Below are 21,260 nucleotides of genomic sequence, written 5' to 3'. Positions count from 1 at the left end.
ACTACAATTATAAAATATCTGATGTAACCGGTCGGTGATGGTTGCTCGGGTTTTGTTAACCTAGTTTGGGTGGCATACTAGCAATGACATGGTGCGCTCTTAACACGGGATGACCGTGCACATAGATTCAGATAGAGGTAGATGTAAACGGCGCTTCAAGGCCCGTATACTAGGTATCTTAGTGTTATTTTTTAGAAAAAAATATTAACCTGTAAAAGTACAAACTAGACTGAACAGACACAAATGGGCCGCCGTTTACATCCCCGGATAGAGAGGCCGGGGTTGCGGTCCTTTTAGAAAGAGAGCAAAACAAGTTAACCATTCATCCAGATAAATCTAGGTAACAACTAAGACTTTTTCGAAGAAAAAAAAGCTACTCTAATTATTAGCGGCAAACATTAGAAGGACTATCCAAATGAATGTTGAACTTAAATCCAAGAGTTGGTGAAAATAAGTTAGGAAGAAAATTGCCCCAAACGAAGTCTGAACCGCTATGCCCTAGCTGGTATATATTCTTCTCTAGCACCTAATTAATCCCACCTGTATATGTATGTACACCTTACAAAATTCAGTGGCAAGTTTGACACCTGAAGATGGATGGAGAGCTAAACTGCTAGCTGCACGGTGAATTGTTGGTCTTCTTCTACGGATGCGGGCCTTGTTGGTCATGCCGCGGCCTGGCAGCCCAGAGCGTGCTGATGGCACGGAGGCGGTGGAAGTAGTCGGCGATGGCCACCAAGCAGCGGGCGGCCTGTCGGATGGTCAGCGTTTGGTGAAGCTTCTGCAGGGTCTGCTGCCTCAGGCTATCTGCCTGCGAGCAGTGAGTTTTGCCAGGGACAAGGAAGGAAGAAATTAACCTCAGGTCAATTGGCAACATATTATGAATATAAAAAAAATTAAGATGGCAAAAAAGAAAAATGAATGAACTAATAAGTGTACATAATAAACTATGCAGGGCAGGCGGTGGTGTCAAAATCACAATCACAGGGGGACATCTGCAGCTGCTGTTTTCTCTGCACATTAACTTCCCACGACCATGATGTCCCAACTTCTCCGTACTACGTCTTTTTGCAGTCACCTCATCCTAGCTAGATCGATCGATTCCGCCCTCGTACACATGTGCATCGTCCAGCGCACACGTGTGCTAGCTAGGTTCCTAATTTGACCTGACGGCACAGGGCGTCTATCTGGCTACTCACTCCCGTTAACAAAGATTGGCATGAATTTGAATAGAAACGACGAATTAAGCTAGCTTTCTCAATCTATTTCCTTCGATTGATATTAATTTTTTTTAAATTGTTCAAATATGGACCTATTTATGTCTAAAAGGTGTCTAAATATATGTAATATTTCGACAATTAATATGGATGAGAGTACCAATTTTCATCTCAACGTGACACATGCATGTACAGATGATGATGCAGTGCACACGTGTGGATGATGATGTTCATAGTGACGCATGGCTGACGTACGTACCTGCCTGACGATGGCTTCCATGGAGGCGATCTTGTTGAGGGCGAGGGACATGTGGCCCATGAAGTTGCCGGCGGAGACTTCCGGGGCGGCCACGGTGTCAGAGAGAGAGTGCTGCAGGCTCTCCATCCCCTGGTTCAGCGCCTCCTCCGTCTCCTGCACCCCTTGCTGGAGGTTGTAGATGCCCAGCAGCTGGGCCTCTGACAGCGGCTCCACATGCTTCAACATTACCTGCATGCATGTTTATTATGCCTAGTACTCTATCATATTAATTAATTAAAACACACATTTTCATCGGTATGATTTGCACATCCGATCTAAAATGTGTACTCGGCAAGCTGATCAGAAACATAAATTAGCTATAGCTAGCGTACGCGCAGAAAAAGTCCATATATGAAAAGACACTTGTAGGCAGGACATATATGTAGCACACATACATACACCGTGTCTAGAAGGTGTCAACATGGTTGATTACTTTTAAATGTCATTGCAAATGGAGCAAAAGCAGTAAATCAATATGCATGGTTCACACTTCTTTTCCTAGAATTAATCACAAGCTAGCCGAGGCTTATGATTTGTGAAAAATGCAAAACATGTACTCCATATATATGTTTCGAAATATCTGTACAATTGGGTTCATATAAAGTCAAACTGTGACTAAGTTTGTAGGAGAAAAAATACTAACATATGCAACGCCAAGACTATCATCATTATGACTACGTACTATCAAATTAATATATTTTCATGTTGTTTTTCATTGGCTTTGCATATGTTGGTATTTTAATCTACAAACTCTGTCAAAAGTTGATAAAGCTTGACTTATGACGACCCCTACAAGGGGGAGTACTCTAAAGAAACTATTAGAACACAATTGCTGATTAGTACACGGATTTAACCCATAAACTCAACTGTTCATTATTGAAGTAATTATTAGAACATGTGTATATATATTCCTTCTTTTTTATCTCAAACTCACCCATACTGAAAATGACCTTACCTAGCTCAATATTCATTTGGCCTTCAATTTGAACATACCGTGCATGCTACGAGATGGTAAACAAACACACAAAAAAGTATGCTGGTTGAGGGCTTGAGGTCACATGCAGTTTCAAACCCAATTTGCTAGACGTCATCTTAGATATATAAAAGATGTTCAGTTCATTGCATTAGTATGCATGGCAAAAGAACATATTCTTAGTACAATAGTGGCTCAAGAAACCATTATTTGACTAAGCGCAACTAGTTAATTTTCTTTTGCTCAAGGAAAACTAGTTTCAACCTTCAAGAAATCATTATTTGGCAAAACCATCCCCAACACACATCTAACCTCTCCCACACTTTTTTTTTTATCTCTGCGAAACCTCTCCCACACATGTTTCTGTCCAGCATCACCTACTCCCCAATCACTTCTCCATGTCTCAATAATGCATGCATCCAAACCTAGCAAGCCATGTTTTTTTTCTTCCTTCGTCTTTCCTCTCTCAACTTTTAACTATTCCATCAAGTATCTATTGAACCTCCTACCACATTAGCTAAGCCTTTTGCAGTTTTGGAACCAATTAAGGGACCTCTGGAGTTGTTGACCAGGTGATTAAACGGGGAAAAGTTGTTTTGGAGCTTTTCAAAGCCCGGAGTTGGTAGAGCGATTGCAACAGCATGCAAAATAATGAAGCAAGACAAGGGGATGGGAAAGGAGGTTGAAGTCGTCACTCAATCTAGCTAACCTATAGTTAGCTTTAGTTTTACTTAGCCACGCACTTATCCTAAAATGTACAAATATGAATGGAACTTTTCGGGATACTTGGAAAGGTCAAGGCTTTTGTACATATTGTTTAGATCAACAGGCTTAAACACTATATATAATAATAATGATCGATCCAATTATAGTTTGTGTTCTTCACCAGATATATAAACACATATTGCTTAAACACTATATATATAATAATGATCTTTCCCCTTCATGAGATCGATCGGCAAGTTAAATAGACCAACTAGATCAGATGAATATGCATGGTAGGAAAGGGTCAGCCTGAGGTTGAATATAGTGTGGTAGGCTTGAACGGCATGTTTCTTGAGTGAACTGACCAAGCGAAATAACTTTAAGATTTTGCAGATCAAGAATTGACATGACGATATTTATATTTCAAGGATTAGTTGACCTCTCGAAGAAATAAAAAAGGAATGTCGAATAAGAAAGGAAGAATCTTTCAAACTATGAGGGATTAAATAATTCTGTCTGAAAATTGGGACAAGTTTTTCATGGATGGTATATATATATACGAACTGTAAGGATCAATCAAATGAACCCAAATAATTAATCATGCATATCTATTATTTTGAGCATCCTAGTGTTCCTTTCATTACTTGTTTCAATTTGACAATTTGTTGCACGTCTATGCATCGATCCTTTTATGAACTATTGGTATACTATGATAGAATTCAAATTAAGTTTGTTCTATTCAAGATTGGGGTAGTGACATATGAACTCGTCTTTTGAAACTTAAAAAATTGCAGCTTCAGGTTTTGGACAATTATGAAAGATAATCATGGATGTATGTATTTGGTAGAATTTGTGCCTGTAATATTTTTCACTACAAATAAAGTGTTCTTGTAAGCAGTATGGAAATCACAAAATGAGTTACTGCACAAAAGGTTATGTAATGAAAAACACCAGTTGTGCAAACATTCATATTTTGTGATTTTTGCACATGTAGTTAATCATTAAAATTTCCAAAGTAAAGTTTCTACAAATACCAACATGCATATGTGCTTATTTTCAGTAATTTAGCAAAACAAAAATTGTGATTTATGCTTAGTTTTAAAAAACAAAAAGGGAACGGTTATATGTTTTGCAACAATCGTAGGAGTAACGGAATTAACTCAAATAGGTGCATACCTTGATGACATCCGAGGGTCGAAATCCACCGAGCCAGAGGAAGCAGCGCTCGGCGGGGCTGGCCCACACCCCACAGAGGAGATGGAAGATGTCGGCCCTGGCAATGGCGGCCTTGAGGTTCAGCAGCTCGTCGTGCTGCGCCATGGCGGCGCCCACTAGAGCCTGCAGCTGGTTGCAGTCCGGCACGTGCTCATTTAGCGCCGCCCTCAGCTGGAAGATGAGCTTGCCGTGCTCTTCCACCCACCTCCCGTACTCCGCGTCGAACATCCCAGCTGCACGCATCCGGTCTCGTCTTGTTAAAAATAGCAAATCAGGATTGCTAAATTAACAAATTAAGGTAATTGTCTCATTACCAACTGAAGGGGCAGAATTAGGAAGGCCCTGCAGCTGGTGGTGCTGATCTCCAGTAGTACCCAACAAGACACCCTGAGAATTGATTTCAATTCTAATTTTAGCTTGCACTTGTCAATTGTCAGCAGATAATGCTAGCCAGCTGTGCATGAGAGAGAGTTTTAATTAGATCAACTTAATTCTTCTTTTTTTACCTGTACTCTTGCTGCCTGAACCTGCTGTTCGATCTGGCTTAGCCTAATCCTACTTGTCTCCAACTGTTGGATGTAAGCCTGAAGAATGAAGAGGTCAATTACTTCATGCATCAAGAAGGCACATACATGGTCAATCAAATTTGATTTAGCTAAGCATGCATATTCGAAATGACGTGTTTATAAAAGGGTATATTGATGTAAAAAAATTGAGCATAAATATATTATGTATGATAAAACTTCAGTAGTAGTACACAAAGTTTTGCTGCTATTATTGTTACGTACTGTATACCTATATAGATCTAGTTTGTATATATATGTTTATGCATAAATGAAACAATCAACCTTGGCTATCAAATACTTTACACCTTGGGACATAAACATAAACATTACTTGTTTTCTAGCTAGCTAGTTGGTCTGTCAAATTCAGCAAAATAAGATATCCTTGAGCACACAAGTCCCAAAGAAAGAGCCAAAACTGCGACATCAGAAAACACATTTTTCTGCTACTAGCAGACACCGAGACTTCGTTTAATTAGCAAAACAAGGAGATGAATAGTTGACTAATACTAGCAGTTGAACTACTTGCATATTTCGTACTTCCTCCGTCCAACAAAGGATGTCTCAACTTTGACTAAATTTGAATGCATTTATACACTAAGTCATGTCTAGATGCATACAAATTTTGACAAACTTGAGACATCTTTTGTTGGACGGAGAAAGTAGTATATTTGTACCTTGCAACATGTATTAATTGCATGATTCTGGAGATATGTACACACACACAAATATGCATGATATGATACGATTTCTTTATAAATTGTGTGCTAGCTAGCTAGCTGTTTCTTGGTTGACTGACTCACTCACCTTCTTCCTAAGCCTACTTTTCCTGGCTGCCTCTCTATTCTGTGCAAGCCTCCTCAGTGTCTGCAGCAAGAACAAATATAAATACACACATGTCAAAGTCAAAAGTCATAACATATGTGTATAGCTAGGTGTTAACTACTATATGTATATGCCTGCCTGCTTGCTCGGTAGATAATGACTGTTCACCCTCATAGTCAAGTTATTTTTAGACTATAATTAAACAATACTTTATTTGTCGCAAATTTAAAAATTTATACCTTGGGGTCCTGTGTTCTCCTGACCCCAGCTTCCCTCTCTTGGTCTGTGCTAGACGATGTTGCACCCTTCCCACTGCTGGTTCCTTCCTTCTGCAAGCCACATGTACGTACATTTTAAGGAAAAAAAACATCAGAGAGCAAAAGGCAGGAAGTTTCTATGTATATTATTCTAACTAGCTAGATTTCCAGAGAGAGGAAGACAGAGGAGAATAGGAGATACATCTAGTGAGAGAGAGAGAGAGAAAGAACATACATAATCATATGCATCCATGCAGATATTATAGTGTTACCTTGATGAGATTAGTACTGCTGTTCTTGTTCTCCTTGGCTGAATTAGGCAACAAGCTAGCCGGGGATGCATTGAGACCACCGGCGGCACCTTGCTGATGCTGTTCAGGCCTCCTGGGAGAGGGCTGCTGAGGGTTGCCGCCATTAGGAAGCATCATGGCCGCCATGGCTGCGCCACCATTAATCTGCACACGACACCAAACCAATGCATGAAAAACAGATCCAATTAAGTGCATGCATATATTTTGGAATTAATTTGCATATGTGCGCGCGCTCTTACCTTTGCCGCAGCAAGTTGCTCTGCGGCATGCATGGGCTGGGAGGGAAAGATGTTCAGAGTCTCTGCAAGCAAATAAATAGGATTAATTGTTGATTAACCAAGGGTATAGCAGCACCTCATATATATATTTAGTTAGAGAGGGAGAGAGCTGAACCTAGATTTATCAACTCTCATGGAATTGATCTAGCTAGATTTAAGACTAGCTCATTAATTATGCTAATTTGATCTTAGTTACATGTGTGTACTTGTATAGCAACACTTGGGGCCGGGACGCATGCTTCTGGGGCTACAATTCAATTGAGTGCATTGGAAGGTGCAGATGGAAAGGAATGTGAGAGAAATGGAAAGAAGGAATATTTATAGCTTCTTTTAGAACAAGTTCTTGCAGAGGGGAGGGACAATCTGTTACATGTCACACTCTCCGCACAGGCTGAATTGCCAAATTAATCGCAAGAAGGAACTACTCATCATCAAGATCAGGAAAACACATGAAACAAAGAAATAATTAGACAACGAAGAACCGGCCAGGCATATAAGTGGCAAACACATATACATATACAATACATGCTGTATAAAGGAAAGAAATTTACTCGCTGAAACATAAACAAAAATAGATTTCTTTATAGGGAATAAAACGGGGAAAGTTTTTTTTTATAACATACGTCGCTGTTCTTGAATGGACTGTTGGTCATGACCATCTAGGTAGAGGAAAATTGCGGCTTGATCGAAATCCGCCATGTCGTAGCTCGTCGACTCCTTGCTCCTGGAATGGAAATTTGATGATGAAAAACAGCAATAATCAGTAGTTGAATGCATTAGGAAGCAAGTAGGAGCACACGTTTTCTTTAATGGAGCAGATGGAAGAGTCGGTGTGAAAAATCCATTAAAAATGTTTTGATCTTAGCTACTCGCTGAAAGCAACAAGGAAAATAATTATATCCTAGTTTCTAGAAATTTTGATGTCCTCTTCCTAACCCCAGTCCCTAAACTATTTCTACTATCCCTAACTAACCATTACATAAACAATTATCTGGCATAATGATCTCTCTAGTTCTTCCTGTATGTATATATGTCGTACGTCCATGACTGAACTCTGCTTTAAAGCCATTCAAAATCCAGAAGAGGCAACAGATGGCACAGCCCACGGTTTGCTGCTAAGCTAAAACTCTATGACAGAATAAACAACCTCTTCTCCATGAAAGAGAAATACAAATTAAACCCATATAACGAAGCTAAGCAACCAAAAGATGAGAACAGGGGGACTAAAAAGGATTAGTAGTATGGAATTGCTGAATTCCTAGCTAGTCTACGCAACCAATTAAGCAACCAACAGTGTATTGTTGTATGGAGACTCAACAAAGGGATCAGAACTCTAGAAAAGCTAAAACAAAAGGGGAATTGGATAGCAAAAAACGTATAACGCGCAGAATCATCTGACATAGAGGATCCCCTAACTTACATGGAGGATGAGGCGATCATCGGTGGAGGCGAGGCTGTTCGGAAGCCGAGGGGGAGCTCCAAGGGTTGGTTATGGTGGTGATCTTCTGCTCTGAAGCCCCCCATAGAGCCCTTATGAAGGCCCTGACCATCCTTCAACTCGTCTCTCTCTCTCTCTCTCTCTCTCTCTCTCTCTCTCTTCACACTATGTACATCTGTAGCAAAAGGATACAAAATCAGACATTAATTGCAAAACCAACTTCTGTTTTGCACTCTTCCTTTATACTTCGTGCCAAGACATAAAGAAAGGGCAGCAGCTTTTTGTTTGGAAGTCACCTAAAATCTTCTCTCTACTCCCCTTATCTTTTGACCAAGAAGTTGAGAGAAGAAGACTTTTACGAAAGAATAGAGAGAGACAAACGGAGAGGTTGGGCAAATACTAGTCTGTATTTAATCGGAAGATGGCGTCTCCCATAAAAAAACACCCAAGATTGTCAGCAATTCCATTTCTACCATCCATAATTTGCTCTTTTCATTTACGCCACTTGGTATTAATGTTTTTATCATTTCGGCCACCGTCGTCGTTCATTGCCATGTAATTATGTTATTTAACTGGCATAATTAAACCACTTAGTCTTTATAGTTTGCCATATTTTATTCTCTCTCCATTCCAGTTTATAAGACATGCATGCACCAAATTTCATGCCAAAGTTTGACCAAAAATTATATTAGTAGTACGGAGTTATTCTGGCACAAAATTGATATTGTCGGATTCATATTAACAAACACTTTCTAACAGTGCACTGCTACACAAAACACCACCGGTGGCGGTGGAAAACAAGGGTCAGTGGCGGTGGACTGACCCTCCACTAAGCTTGCGCCACTGGTGCTACGAACCACTGGTGGCGGTGCTCTCCACCACCACCGGTGCTACGAACCACCGGTGGCTGTCCAACACCACCGCCACTCCTGCTACTCCCTACGGTGGCTGTCAAAGCGCACCGCCACTAGTATGATTTGCCGAATTAAAAAAAAAAGCAGGCCACACAGGGCCTACGCTGCAACCTCGCCGACGATTGTGGAGCAAATACACAAAAAAAAATCCATATTTATTGAGAAACAGATCTGGAGTATTACATTACAGAGAATACACATCGAAGGGGAACCCGAGAGAGAAGAAGAACTAGAGTGAGAAGAACCAGAGAGAACAAGAACTAGAGAGAGAACTAGAAGGCCCGCACCCGCACCCAAACCAGTCCGGCCCAGACACCACAGAAAGAGAAATTTTCCACACCCTCCTCGTCTCCATGGCGCCGGCGGCGATCTGCAGCGAGAGAGATAAGAGGTGAGAGAGAACCAGAGAGAGGGAAAACGAAAAGGGATGAGAGAGGGGTTACCAGAGATAGGAAGCAGCAGGCAACCGGATCCGGCGACGGAGGAGCTGCAGGCGACCGGATCCGGCGTCGGAGGGGCCGGATCCGGGGCAACCGAGGTCCATTGCAGCGGCGGCCCTCCAAGGCCAGTCACCGGGAGCCATTGGATCCGCGTGAGCCGGCGGGGCTGGACGTCGATGGGGGATGGTGGGAGGAGAGGATGAGCCGCAGCGACGAGCCGGCGGGTGGCCGGATCCGGCGGCAGCGGTCCTGAGGGCACCTGGATCCGGCCCCGTCCATGGCACGGGGAGGCGAGTTGGCGTCAGCCGGTGTGGAGGAGGAGGAGCAGGAGGGTTCGGGAGGAGGAGGGGCCGGGGAGAGGCGCCGGCGCGGTGGAGCTCGGTGGGGAGGGAGAGAACTCAGAGAAGAGGAGGGAGAGAAGCGCAGCTTGGTGGGGAGGAGAGAATGCGTGGAGAACAGAGAGAGAAAAGAACGATAGAAGGGGAAAGGAAGGAGTCACGGGGGAATGAAAGAGGAGGAGTCACGAGAATAAAAGAAATAGAAAAAAAAAGATAGATGCCAGCTCATCGATCCACCACGGCCATCCTCAGCCAATCAAGGATCAGCATCTAGTTTCATCCAGATTGTGCTTATTTTGTGCTTTCTATCTCTAGTGGCGGGTTTTATAGCAAAATAGCCACTGGAGGTGTGTAAATTTGTATAATTCTTACTTTTTAGTATAATATATTTGTGTTTAGAATTATACTAAATTGTTTCATAAGTACATAAATATGGTCCACTTTGTGTAAAACTTGGGGTGCCATTTTGAACTATATTAAAAGTACTTGCTTCACAAAAAAAACTCCATTTTTCGCATTTATAAAATGGAAAAACTATTTTTATAATAAAATTTTGAAAAACTCTATGGCAATATTTTTTGGCATGGCAATATGCACCTCTATGCAAAAATTGGATTCATTATCATGAACTATGCCATAATAATGGTAGTGACTTTGGTCATCTCGCTTGAAACTCATAAACATTCATACTTGATGGTCCATTTTGTGAAGAATTTTTTTTGACCTATTGTAAAATTCAAATTTACCATTTTTCATGGCAATTAGTACACATAATAGCACTCCATGCCAAAGAACCGACTTTTTTGACCATTTTTTCATAGTTTTTGAATTTTTGAAAGATGAGGTGAACATTGTAAGCACATCTTTCCATAGCAAGATGCTGAATATTTAAACACCCTCTATGAAACTTACCTAATTCTTACTTGGGTACCCAAAAATGATTTTTTGAATTTTTTAGGAATAAACTATCACACACTTGTAGTTCAAATTTGAATTACTTTTGCGAAATCGAAAAGATTGCAAGGCAATAGCTGGCCTTATGTATATAGGCAGATAAGCAGTATAGTTAAGAGAATGAATAGTGACTTAACATCGTAAATTGACTTTTGGCTCCCGGGCTACAAGGAGCCCTTTATTTATATTTCCCTTCCACATGTCAAATGGTCAAATTTTCCATTTTAGCTTCTCAAAATAAATTCGTTTAAATTCTAGAAATCAGGAGATGAACTTTTTGACAGTAAACAGTAAGAAAACATCCTACTGCATATGTAAAAGAGTGTTTAAAAAAAGAAAGTTAGAACAAGGAAAGATAACTTAGCCTGTGCTTAGAACAATAGATTTTCTTTCAAAGAAAAGCATTGCGAATATTGAATTTATGCATTTCAAAATAAATTCAAATACTCCCTCCGGCTGGAATTAGTTGTCAAAATATTACATGTATCTAGTCGCTTTTAAACATAAATACATCCATATTTGGGAAAATTTGAGACAAGTAACACTACTCCAGAAAACCCCTCCAGTGGCGGTGATCACGCCCGCCACCAACTCTGCGTCACTGGAGGTTTTAGCACCTGCGGCTCCAAGATCACCAATGACGGGTAAACTACCTGCCACCAAAGACCTACAAACCGTCACTGTAAATCCCTACGGCACCACCCGTAAAGTGCGTGGAGTACAGCAGTGGCGGGCGCAGTACCCGCCACTGGATATTTCCAGTGGCGGTCTATGACCACCGCCACTGGAACCGTTTCCAGTGGCACACCACCGCCACTGGTATATGTTTAGTGGCGGTGGTTTATAACCAGTACTATTTTTTCCCCAAAAATAAATAAATGAATTATGTATAAAAATAAATATTCCTGTAGCACAGAAATAGCAGGAATACAGCACGGCACAAAAAATAGCAGGAATACAGCAGCACAATATACATCACCAAAGAAACATAATAGCAGCAAATATATTACAAAGTTTCACACGAGTTAAACATTCAAGTCACATGCATGTATACAAAGTGTTCGAAAGAATAAGCCACAAATAAAAGTGTTCCACACAAATTAACAACTTTTGGTGACAATCCCGCCACCGTAGTAATCCCCGCTCGTTTTGAGGACCTCCTTGTTGAGGATTTCGCCGATGTCCTTCTGGATCTCCTACACGAGAATTTTTGAGTTGTACCCTAATTCGGCGTTGGCCAGAAACCAATTCCTCACTTCTTCGAAGGTCTTCTTCCCCTTCGGCTTGAAGTCATTGATCATCTACTGAATAATGTGCGCGTAGTAGTAACCACAGTAGACGGATCCTTCAGGCTGTTGCTCGCAGGGAAACCTGAAAGTGTGCCTGAGAGGAGCGTCAGGATTGCAGCTGAAGCCAGGCATCACGTACCATTTCACCGCGTCACGATAGGCTGAGTCGATGACATTTTTGTTCGGGTCCCAGTCGCGTTGTGGTTCATTCTCCTTGCGTCGTAGTGGATCAAAATATGTGACCCCTCCAAGATCGAGGCAGATCGATTGTCCCTTCACAAAAGGACGCACATTGTATTAGCCAAATAATATAACAAGCAAGTCTTCCGACGGAAAAAGATGTATGTATTCACGCGAATTGAAAACAATTTACTGTAGATGGTACAATATCAATATAAAACGGCGGTCTTGGTGCTTCAACATGAATTGAGTGAGGTATTCAATCCCCAACTTTCTACTTTCGGCCAACAATGGGTCTGGACGAAGCAAAGTGGCGTTGAAGAGAAGGGGGTCAGCGACGACCATGCCATATTGCTTCACCCCATAGGCCTTCCTCGTGTAGTGTACACACCACATTCTTAATATGGCGTTGTCGAGGCACTTGCGGTTGAAGAGGTGAAACAAGTCGAGGAAGTCAATCCCGAAGGTAACGTCGTTTTCCATATAGATTTTCCTCGTATTGGAGTCGAAGAAGCCATAATGCTTTGCCACTCGAACCCTAATTTCCAGATTTGTTAGGTCTGCGCCTGATGATGCCACATTCATGTATTTTTCATGGAGCTCTTGCATCTCCCGTGGCAGGCGATACAGGTCATCCGGGGACACCATCGGTTGTTCGGGGTGGAACAACAAAAATTGGGAGAATCGCCTGTCCATGAAATAAGATCCATCAGGCAATCTATCTCCAACACGGGGGTGGGTGGGCATCTTCAGAATGCCTGGTCACTCTTCCCAAATCCCTTCTATCTGCGGCGCGGTCTTTGGTTTTCTTTCCGTACAAGACGACTCTTCCCCTCCTTGGAGGAGCCCTTGCTTGCCTTTCCGCCTGTCCCCCTCTTGTTTTTCTTGCGTCTCAGGAAATCGGAATTGTCCGTTTTATGGGGGACTTGCATCCCAGATGGGGCACTTGGACGGGGCTCCAACGGGGCCGATGCTGCTACGGCTCTCCGAGGGGCGGGTCTTGGTATGGCTGGCTTCGGGGCTTCGGGTCTGGGCGGCGAAGGAGGATTTTGGCCTGCATTATCGTCGCTGCACTCCGCCGGAGGTGAGAAGTCTCGTTCTGCGGGCTCGTAGTCCAAAGGACCGGGTGAGGCTCCAAGCGGGAACGGACCGAGGCGGGGCGACGGAGATGGAGATGGAGAAGGCTCCGTAGCGAGGACCACCAACCTCCTAGGCCAGATGACGTAGGAGTTGATGCAATACCTTAGGGTCGTCGCCTCTTCGTGCGGAGGATAAAGGACCGGTTCGTCCTCGAAGCCCTTGAGCACAGAGTCCACCTGCACCCTGACCATGTCGTCTCGCAGGGTCACGTGGTGCACCACGGCCATACATGGCATCAGCAACCCTCGCGCGCCCAGAGGATTCCCCACCGTCGGCATGTGTAGCCGGCATTTGACGCCCTTCTGCGCATGACAAGCATGGCAACATCATTAATAGATTGGAGCATGATAGTGGTATTTGTCGGAGCACGGAATTCCAGCACCGAGGATGCTGGACACTCCCTTTTTTGGTTCGGTAGAGGGCGAGGTGGAGGGCAAGGCGATTGCTCCTACGATCGCCGACGTGACAAAAGACACGAAGTGTCGACGCGTGAGTTTACCCAGGTTTGGCCACCCGGAGGTGTAACACCCTACGTCCTGCTTGGAGTTGTATTCACGAAATGTGTGTGTTCTTACAGGTTGCCCCGGGGAGTTCCCGGGTGAGTTACTTGTTCTCCTAAGAGATTTTGCTATGAAGGGGAGCAATACTCCTTGCTACTACTAACTGGGGTTCCAACCCTTTGACCGATGGCCTTGGTCCTCTTTTTATAGTCAAGGGGATACCACAGGTGCCAATGCATGAAGCGTGACACGTTTCCTATACGCGTGTCATTGCCACAAGACTCTCCCTACTATAGATCCACGCTGGGCTTCATGCAGAGCCCAAGCCACTGTGCATCGTAGGTCGAACAGCTCCTAGGATAGCCGCTCTAGACTTGTTGAGCAAGACTAGCCCTGCCGATGTGACTCCTGTTGGTGCATTAAATGCACTGCGCCCGCTGTGTGGTCTTGTCTCCACTGTTCCTTCGGCCCCACCTGCGACCCCCGAAGCCTCGGTACCCGGGAGCGCCCTGGTACTGTTGCCCGGCAAGTTGCGGGGGAGCGAACTGGTAGCTTCCCGGGTTCGTCCTTCCCGGGAAGCCGGCCTTGCGGGATCTCATCAGCTGCGACCCACGCGTCCCATGCCAGTGGGGCCCCGCGAGCCACTGGTACGACAGTATTTCACTATTTTTCGTATCGTGCGAAGACGCTTACCGTGAGGTTCTCGTCGGGTGGCCCAAGCGGGTCAAGCTGGAACTCGGTGCCCTAGCATGAGGTGCTCTTATTCCCCAGCGGGGACAGATTCGGTGTGGGTGGGGTTGGTTGGATGAGCGCCGTCGGGAAAACACCGTGATCAATGAAGTTGTCGACGTCACGCTCGTCCCTTGCATGCCGCATGAGCTTCCTGAGCTCCTCCCTCGCCAACACCCGGATCTTCTCATCTAATTTCTCTGAGCTCTGTTCTTTGCTGGCTGCCCTTCTGCGTTTTCGGGAACCTTGCTCTTTCGCCATCTGCCGGCGAAAGGGCCCGGAACCGACACCTCGCATATGGCCCCCGTGCTCATTTCGTTGCAGAGCGTAGCTGATGGCATCATCCCACTGTTGGTTGATAGACGAGTGGGAGCCATCCGACTCCCACTCTGCCATTGCACCCTATATACAAAAAACAACATGCTCGGTGTTAATCTTATATGTGACTATATGAAGCCCAACCGATAAAATAAGATGTTAGGACGAGGCCTTACGAGTGCAGCCTCTTGCTTCTCTGACATAGACTCCAGGCCCGCCCACTGATTTGCGGTCATGGACGACCGCAGCCTAACCGTACGCGGATCTCATCATTGGCAGGCATGAACCGCTTCCATGCCGCCTCGTAACAGTCCTGCTTCACAGCTTCGGGGACGTCACTCCATCTTTGATAGATTCGAGCGTGTCCCCGTACGATGGCGTTGCATGTGTTGGTGAATTTTTCTACAGCCTCCACCGGTTCCAGCGGGTAGCTTTCTTTATTGACCTTGGTGACGACCCACGACTCTGACGGCACCTTGTTCGCCCCCCGCTTGGACTTCGACTGAGTAGTCGACGCCGTAGCCTGAGACGTCGCACCCTGGGCTTCTTCCTCGGTTCTTTCTTCGCCGTGCTCAAAGTCATCGCTCATGGCAATTTCCGAGCCCGAGAAAGATGCCCCCGAGGAAAATGCCCCCGCTTCTTCTTGGACTTCTTCCTCCACAACCGGTGGCTGCTCAGACATCTCTTCAACGCGAGCCTTAGGTTCCTATCTAACACTTAGAAAAGTAATTTAACAAAAAGGGAAAATTTCGGCATGACCTATGCTGTAAAACAAGAAAATTTTGGCATGACCATTGCTGTAAAACAACAAATGACTCTACCCAAATTTTATACCTGCATAAACAAATTCCCACCCACATATACCCCCTTGGCACAATGGCCGGACCCTTCTCAACGACCCGGCACGATGACCGGGCCCACATTGCTCATATCAACCGACAAGATGGTCGGGATCACATGCATATATCAATCTTTGCACCAAGAATAGCAATAACGAACATAAACAGCAAGATTTAAACCGTAAATAGATAGAACTAAACATTAAAAAGCCTAAGTAACTAGAACTAAACATAAACATCAAGATTTAAACCGTACATAGCTAGAACTAAACATTAAAAAGCCTAAGTAACTAGAACTAAACATAAACAACAAGTTTAAACCCTAAATAGGTAGAACTAAACATAAAAAAGCCTAATTAACTAGAACTAAACATAAACAGCATGATTTAAACCCTAAATTGCTAGAACTAAACATTAAAAAGCCTAAGTAACTAGAACTAAACATAAACAACAAGATTTAAACCCTAATTCAACCTAATTTGACCCTAATTCAACCTAATTTGACCCTAATTGAACCTAATTTGACCCTAATTCAACCTAATTTAGGTCTAATTAAACCTAATTTAATTAACATCAAGGGGGAGAGATAGGGGGCCATACCGTCGCCGGAGTCAGGGTGGTGGCGGGTCGGGGCAGCGGGGGTCGGGGCCGGGGCCGGGGTCGTGGATGGGGTCAGGGCGGCCACGGTGGTCGGGGCAGCCAGGGTTGGGGCCGGGGCCAGCCGGTGGAGGCGGCAGCGTCGAGGAGGCCCAGCCGCATCCCCGGCGATGCGGGCCGGGCGGCGGCAAGACGAGGCTGCCGGATCCGGATCCGGTGGCCGGCGGGGCCTGCGGGGCGAGGAGCTTCCCGCTCCTCGTCATCCGTTGAGACCCCCCCCCCACCCCGCCGGAGCTGGGGTCCTGCGAGGACATGGCGGCGGCTAGGGTTAGGGTTTGGTCGAGGTCGGGGAGGCGAGGAGAAGGGCGGCGGCGAGGGAGGGGAGGGGAGGCAAGGGAGAAGGGCGGTGGCGGCACGAGATTTTCGCAAGGCTTTGCCGTCGGGGTGCTCGAGGAAGCGCTGCTGGTCGAGAAGACGCGTGCTTCGGATACGAAAATTTTCGCCAAGTCCCGCTCTGTAATATATATATATATATATATATAGGGAACATCACCAATGGCAGGTATTTAGTGGATACACACCACTGGTGACCCCTCCTAGGGTTTATGGTACAGGAGACCACCGGTGGCGGGGATTTCCGGATACCCGCCATTGGTGACCCACCAGTGGCGGGTATATGAAAACCCCGCCACTGGTAATTGGAACAAGAGTGAGGGTTCACCACACCCCTGTTCCAAGCACCAGTGGCGGTGATATTGTATATACCCGCCACTGGTGAACATTTTGGCTCTAGTATTATATTCTTATTATATTCTGTGTCTCTTTGAAAATTATAGCACCTGTACTTTCAAGTGTATAATAATTATTTCTTGTCTCACTAAAGCTTTCAATGCTAAATATCTGTTGCAGGCAACAGTCCACCGTGATCGACTTCTGGCCGATTGTGTCGAAGAAGTCACAGAGCTTCATGGCCGTCTCTCTCACCCATGGCTCCATGCATCCTCTTATTGCAACCGGAAGTAACTGCGTGAGAATCACGTGGCAGTCATGAGACTTCATGCCAACCAGCTTGTGGCTCTTCATGTCAATGAGTTTCTTGATGTTGGATGAGTACTTCGATGGAACTTCAATGCCATGGAGACACTCGCACATTCTATGCAGCTCGGCTTTGTTCAAATTGTAACACGCAGGTTTGCATCACGTATATATCGTGCGTTCACCATTCTTGTTTTCCTGTGGCGCCTCTTCCTCTATCGGCCACAACTTCTCCCTTATCCCCATCCGCTACAGGTCCTTCCGTGCCTTTGGTCCATCTTTTGACTTGTCCGCGTGGTGCATCATCAAGCCCAACAGGCTGTCGCACACGTTCTTCTCGACATGCATGACGTCTATGGTGTGACAGCTCTATAAGAACCTCCAGTAAGGCAGGTCTCAGAACACGGACCTCCTCTTGTACGTAAGGCCGCCATCTGGACCAGCAGCCGGCTGTGCTTTCCTGGCCACGACTTCGAGGTCCCTGACAATTTCGTATACTTCGTGTCCAATCAGTTTCCTCGGTTTGTGCCGCCTCTCTGCCCTCCCGTTGATGTTTTTCTTATCATCCCTCCACGGGTCCTTCATCTCCAGCAACTTACGGTGTCTCATGTACACAATCTTTTTTGAGTCTGGCAGGAACAGCCCTTCTGTCTCGTCCCCGCACTTTGTACACGCTTTGTACCCATGTCTTGACTGGCACGATGAGTTCCCGTTCGCCGGGTAGTCATGCACACATGTCAGGAGAGCTGCTCGAAGGGTGAACTCCTCCTTCTTATGAGCGTCCCAAACCTTTCGACCCTTCTCCCAAAGCTCCTTGAGCTCATCCTTCAGCAGCTCCAGATACACGTTCAGATCAGCTCCAGGCTGCTAGGGCCTTGTATGAGCATTGATAGGTGGATGTACTTCCTCTTCATGACAATCCACGGGGGGGGGGGGGGGGGGGGGGGGAGGTTGTATATGAATAGGATCACCGGCCATGTGCTGTGTTTTCTGCTCAAGTTTCCGAACGGATTGATCCCGTCCGTACTCATCCCGAACCTGATGTTCCTGGGCTCTGCGCCGAACTCGGAGAATTCGTCGTCCAGAGTCCTCCATTGAGCCGCATCTGCGGGGTGTCTAAGGACTCCATCATCGTTGCGGTACATGCCCTCGGGATCGATATCCGCCTGAGTCGCGTCGTGGTAGATGAACCACCTGGTCTCCTTCTCGTTCTGGAATCAATGCCCCAGCCTGGTGCCACACAGGAGATACCAGACCGTCTTTGCAGCCGGACCACGCTTCACTTCTTCCTCCTCGCCGCCATCAGGATTGGGGTCTTTCTTCCTGTATCGGGATGTTTTGCATACTGGACAGCTGTGCATGTCTTTGTAGTCGCCCTTATATATGATGCAGTCCAGCGGACAAGCATGGTATTTGATGACCTCTAACCCGAGGGGGCATGTAACTTTCTTTGCCTCGTACGTGCTCTTAGGCAACTTGTTGCCCGGAGGAAGTACCGTACGTAGGTAACTCAGAATCTCCGTGAATCCCGAGTCCACGATGTTGGATTTTGCCTTTATACGCAAAAGCTTGAGCATTACTTCTAGCACACTGTTATCCATGCTGGCATTTTCATATAACGGTGTCTCGACATCCTCCATCAGCTTCTCGAACTTACGGGACTGATTCTGTAGATGCTGATCGTCCAGCATTTCAACCATCCTACCGGTTGGAACGTCCTGTGGATCCTCACCACGGTATGCTTCTTCACCAGGCTGGTCGTCAGACTCCATGTTTTCCATCTCAATGCCGTCATCGACTTCAATGCCATCCTCTCCGTGAGAAGTCCACCGTGAATAACTAGGCACAAATCCCTGCATGAGCAAGTGCATCTCGACATCCTCTAGCTTGTACAGTTTGTTGTTCTGACATCTCACACAGGAACAACACATCTTATCACCCCCTTTCTTATGCATATCTTCCATGCCGACATCGACAAAAGTCTTGAGCCGCTCTATCCACTCAACACATAACCTGTCCTCGTACATCCAAGCACGGCCCATCGAGCTACAACACAATTAAAAAAATAAACGGATCAGCTTGATCGACAAAAATGGAAATTTTTGGCATGACCTATGCTAAACAATAGCATTTTGCACTACGGAATTCGATGCCTGCATCAAAACAAATTACCCCCACCCACATGAAAACCACCCACATCGGCACGACGGCCTGTATCACATCACATAAGAAATACACGGCACGAATGCCGGTGTCAACACACCTTTAATATGCTTGGAACATGCACGTACACCGGTCCCAAGGTTAAGCTTAACCCTAGGGCTAACCCCCAGGGGCTAAGCTCCCCCATAAGCAGCAGCAGCAGCCATGGACTCCACAGTGAGAGAGCTAGAGAGAGAGAGCTGCAGAGAGGGAGAGAGCGACCTAGAGAGTGAGGGAGCTCATTGGAGCAAAATTAAAGCAAGAGAGAGAGGGATCCGGGAGGGAGGGCCCTCACTAGGGTGAGGGGGAGCTCCAGAGATAGCAGGGGCAGCCCGGGAGAGCCGCCGGAGAGAGATCGGGGACAGATTTGCCACCACCGGCCACCGTGCCATTAATGGCTTTTTGGCCAAATTGAAGAAGAAGAAGCGGAGGAAGAAGGGAGAGAAAGAAGAAGGAGAAGGGGGGAGAGCTACCTTTGAGCCGTCGCCATCAATTTTGGCAGGGCTTCGCCGCCGGTGAGGAGTAGAGCCGTAGCTAGTCCAAGACAGACGCGCGAGCTCGAACGGCTTTAGGCTCGCACAGTAGTTATATATAGGAAGCTCACCGGTGGCGGGTGTACGGATAAACCACCACTGGTGACCTCCAGCGGCGGGCGGAAAAATAAACTGCCACTGGAGGCCTATGCAGTGGCGGGTAACTTGAGACCCGCCACTAGAGATCGCGCACTTGTTTCCCCGCTTTAGTCCCACCTCGCTAGTTTACATGAGTTCCGACCAGCACAAAAAGGATTCCGCCACCCCACTTACCGGTGGTTAGTACTCATTGCTCAGTGCGTTCCCGTTCCGGTTGAGTACTAAACTAATGATCGGGCGGTGCTTAAGGGGTTCAGGGAAGGTCACTGAGACTAAGTAGTACCATCATTTATCGGGTGGTCTACCAGTGGCGGTTCTTTTTTACGGCCGCCACTGGTGGTTGTTAGGGTTTCCATGGCCATTTCCAGTGGTGGTGACAAACACCGCCACTGGTGATGGACCACCAGTGGCGGTGACTTGTTTCGGGACAATATTCACCACCACCGGTGGTGAGACACCAGTGGCGGTGATAATCACGGCCACTGGTGGCGCTCGTGGATGCCTCGAGAGGCCTCCAGTGGCGATGTGTTTTTTGGTTTGTTTTAACCGCCACCGAAGGGGGATCACGGATGGGGTTTTCTGTAGTAGTGTAATATGGATCGGAGGGAGTATTTAACCATGCATTCTGAAAATAGATAACCTAAACTGCACTCGCGAAACAGAAAGTATGAAATCATTCACAACACATCTTAAATTTCTTTATGAAATGCTCTTTTACTTTTTTTTAGGGAAAGCCATCCGGCGTACTTTATTGTCATCAAATATAGTTACATTGTTTATCATCACTGCAAAAAAAATAAAGCTAGGGGGATCATCGTTCCAAATACAGGATAAATGAGAAGAAAAATTATGCCTAGTTATCTCATGTGCCACCATGTTGGCCTCTCCAGGACAGTACTCAAAGGTAACCGAAGTAAACCCGGAAGCTAGAATCTTGCAAGCATAGAAAATTGCCGCAGCCGAAGTAGCAGAAAAGCCATCATCAAGCATTATATCAATCACCTGCATATTGTCTGACTGTATAATGAATTTGGCACACCCAATATGTTGAGCAAGACATAAGCCTTCTCAAA

The 21,260-nt window shown here is 45.7% G+C and overlaps 1 protein-coding gene across 1 annotated transcript; it reads right to left on the bottom strand.

Annotated features, from left to right (window-relative positions):
- Positions 1 to 300: 300 nt before the first annotated feature.
- LOC100845620 (transcription factor TGAL7) lies at positions 301 to 8,451 on the bottom strand. The gene is made up of 11 exons (XM_003576332.4): positions 8,063 to 8,451; positions 7,266 to 7,366; positions 6,604 to 6,665; positions 6,326 to 6,508; positions 6,036 to 6,125; positions 5,779 to 5,838; positions 4,915 to 4,992; positions 4,723 to 4,795; positions 4,370 to 4,641; positions 1,477 to 1,704; positions 301 to 811 (listed from the first exon to the last, which is right to left on the bottom strand). Exons 1-11 carry the CDS (start codon positions 8,164 to 8,166, stop codon positions 644 to 646), a joined length of 1,419 nt encoding a protein of 472 aa, XP_003576380.1. The 5' UTR covers positions 8,167 to 8,451; the 3' UTR covers positions 301 to 643.
- Positions 8,452 to 21,260: the final 12,809 nt, after the last annotated feature.

Source organism: Brachypodium distachyon, chromosome 4 (assembly GCF_000005505.3).
Source record: "Brachypodium distachyon strain Bd21 chromosome 4, Brachypodium_distachyon_v3.0, whole genome shotgun sequence".
In the NCBI taxonomy this organism is placed as follows: Eukaryota; Viridiplantae; Streptophyta; class Magnoliopsida; order Poales; family Poaceae; genus Brachypodium; species Brachypodium distachyon.
The sequence above is the reverse complement of the archived record's forward strand: the minus strand, read 5'-3'. Positions and strand labels throughout refer to the sequence as shown.

What these genes read in the sequence shown, in the direction of transcription:
- LOC100845620 (XM_003576332.4), bottom strand. Translation starts at nt 8,166, where the DNA reads ATGGGGGGCTTCAGAGCAGAAGATCACCACCATAACCAACCCTTGGAG. An exon ending in GGAGAACACAGGACCCCAAG is followed by an intron (nt 5,839 to 6,035) that starts GTATAAATTTTT and finishes TTCTTGCTGCAG; the next exon opens with ACACTGAGGAGGCTTGCACA. An exon ending in TTCAGGCAGCAAGAGTACAG is followed by an intron (nt 4,796 to 4,914) that starts GTAAAAAAAGAA and finishes ATCAATTCTCAG; the next exon opens with GGTGTCTTGTTGGGTACTAC.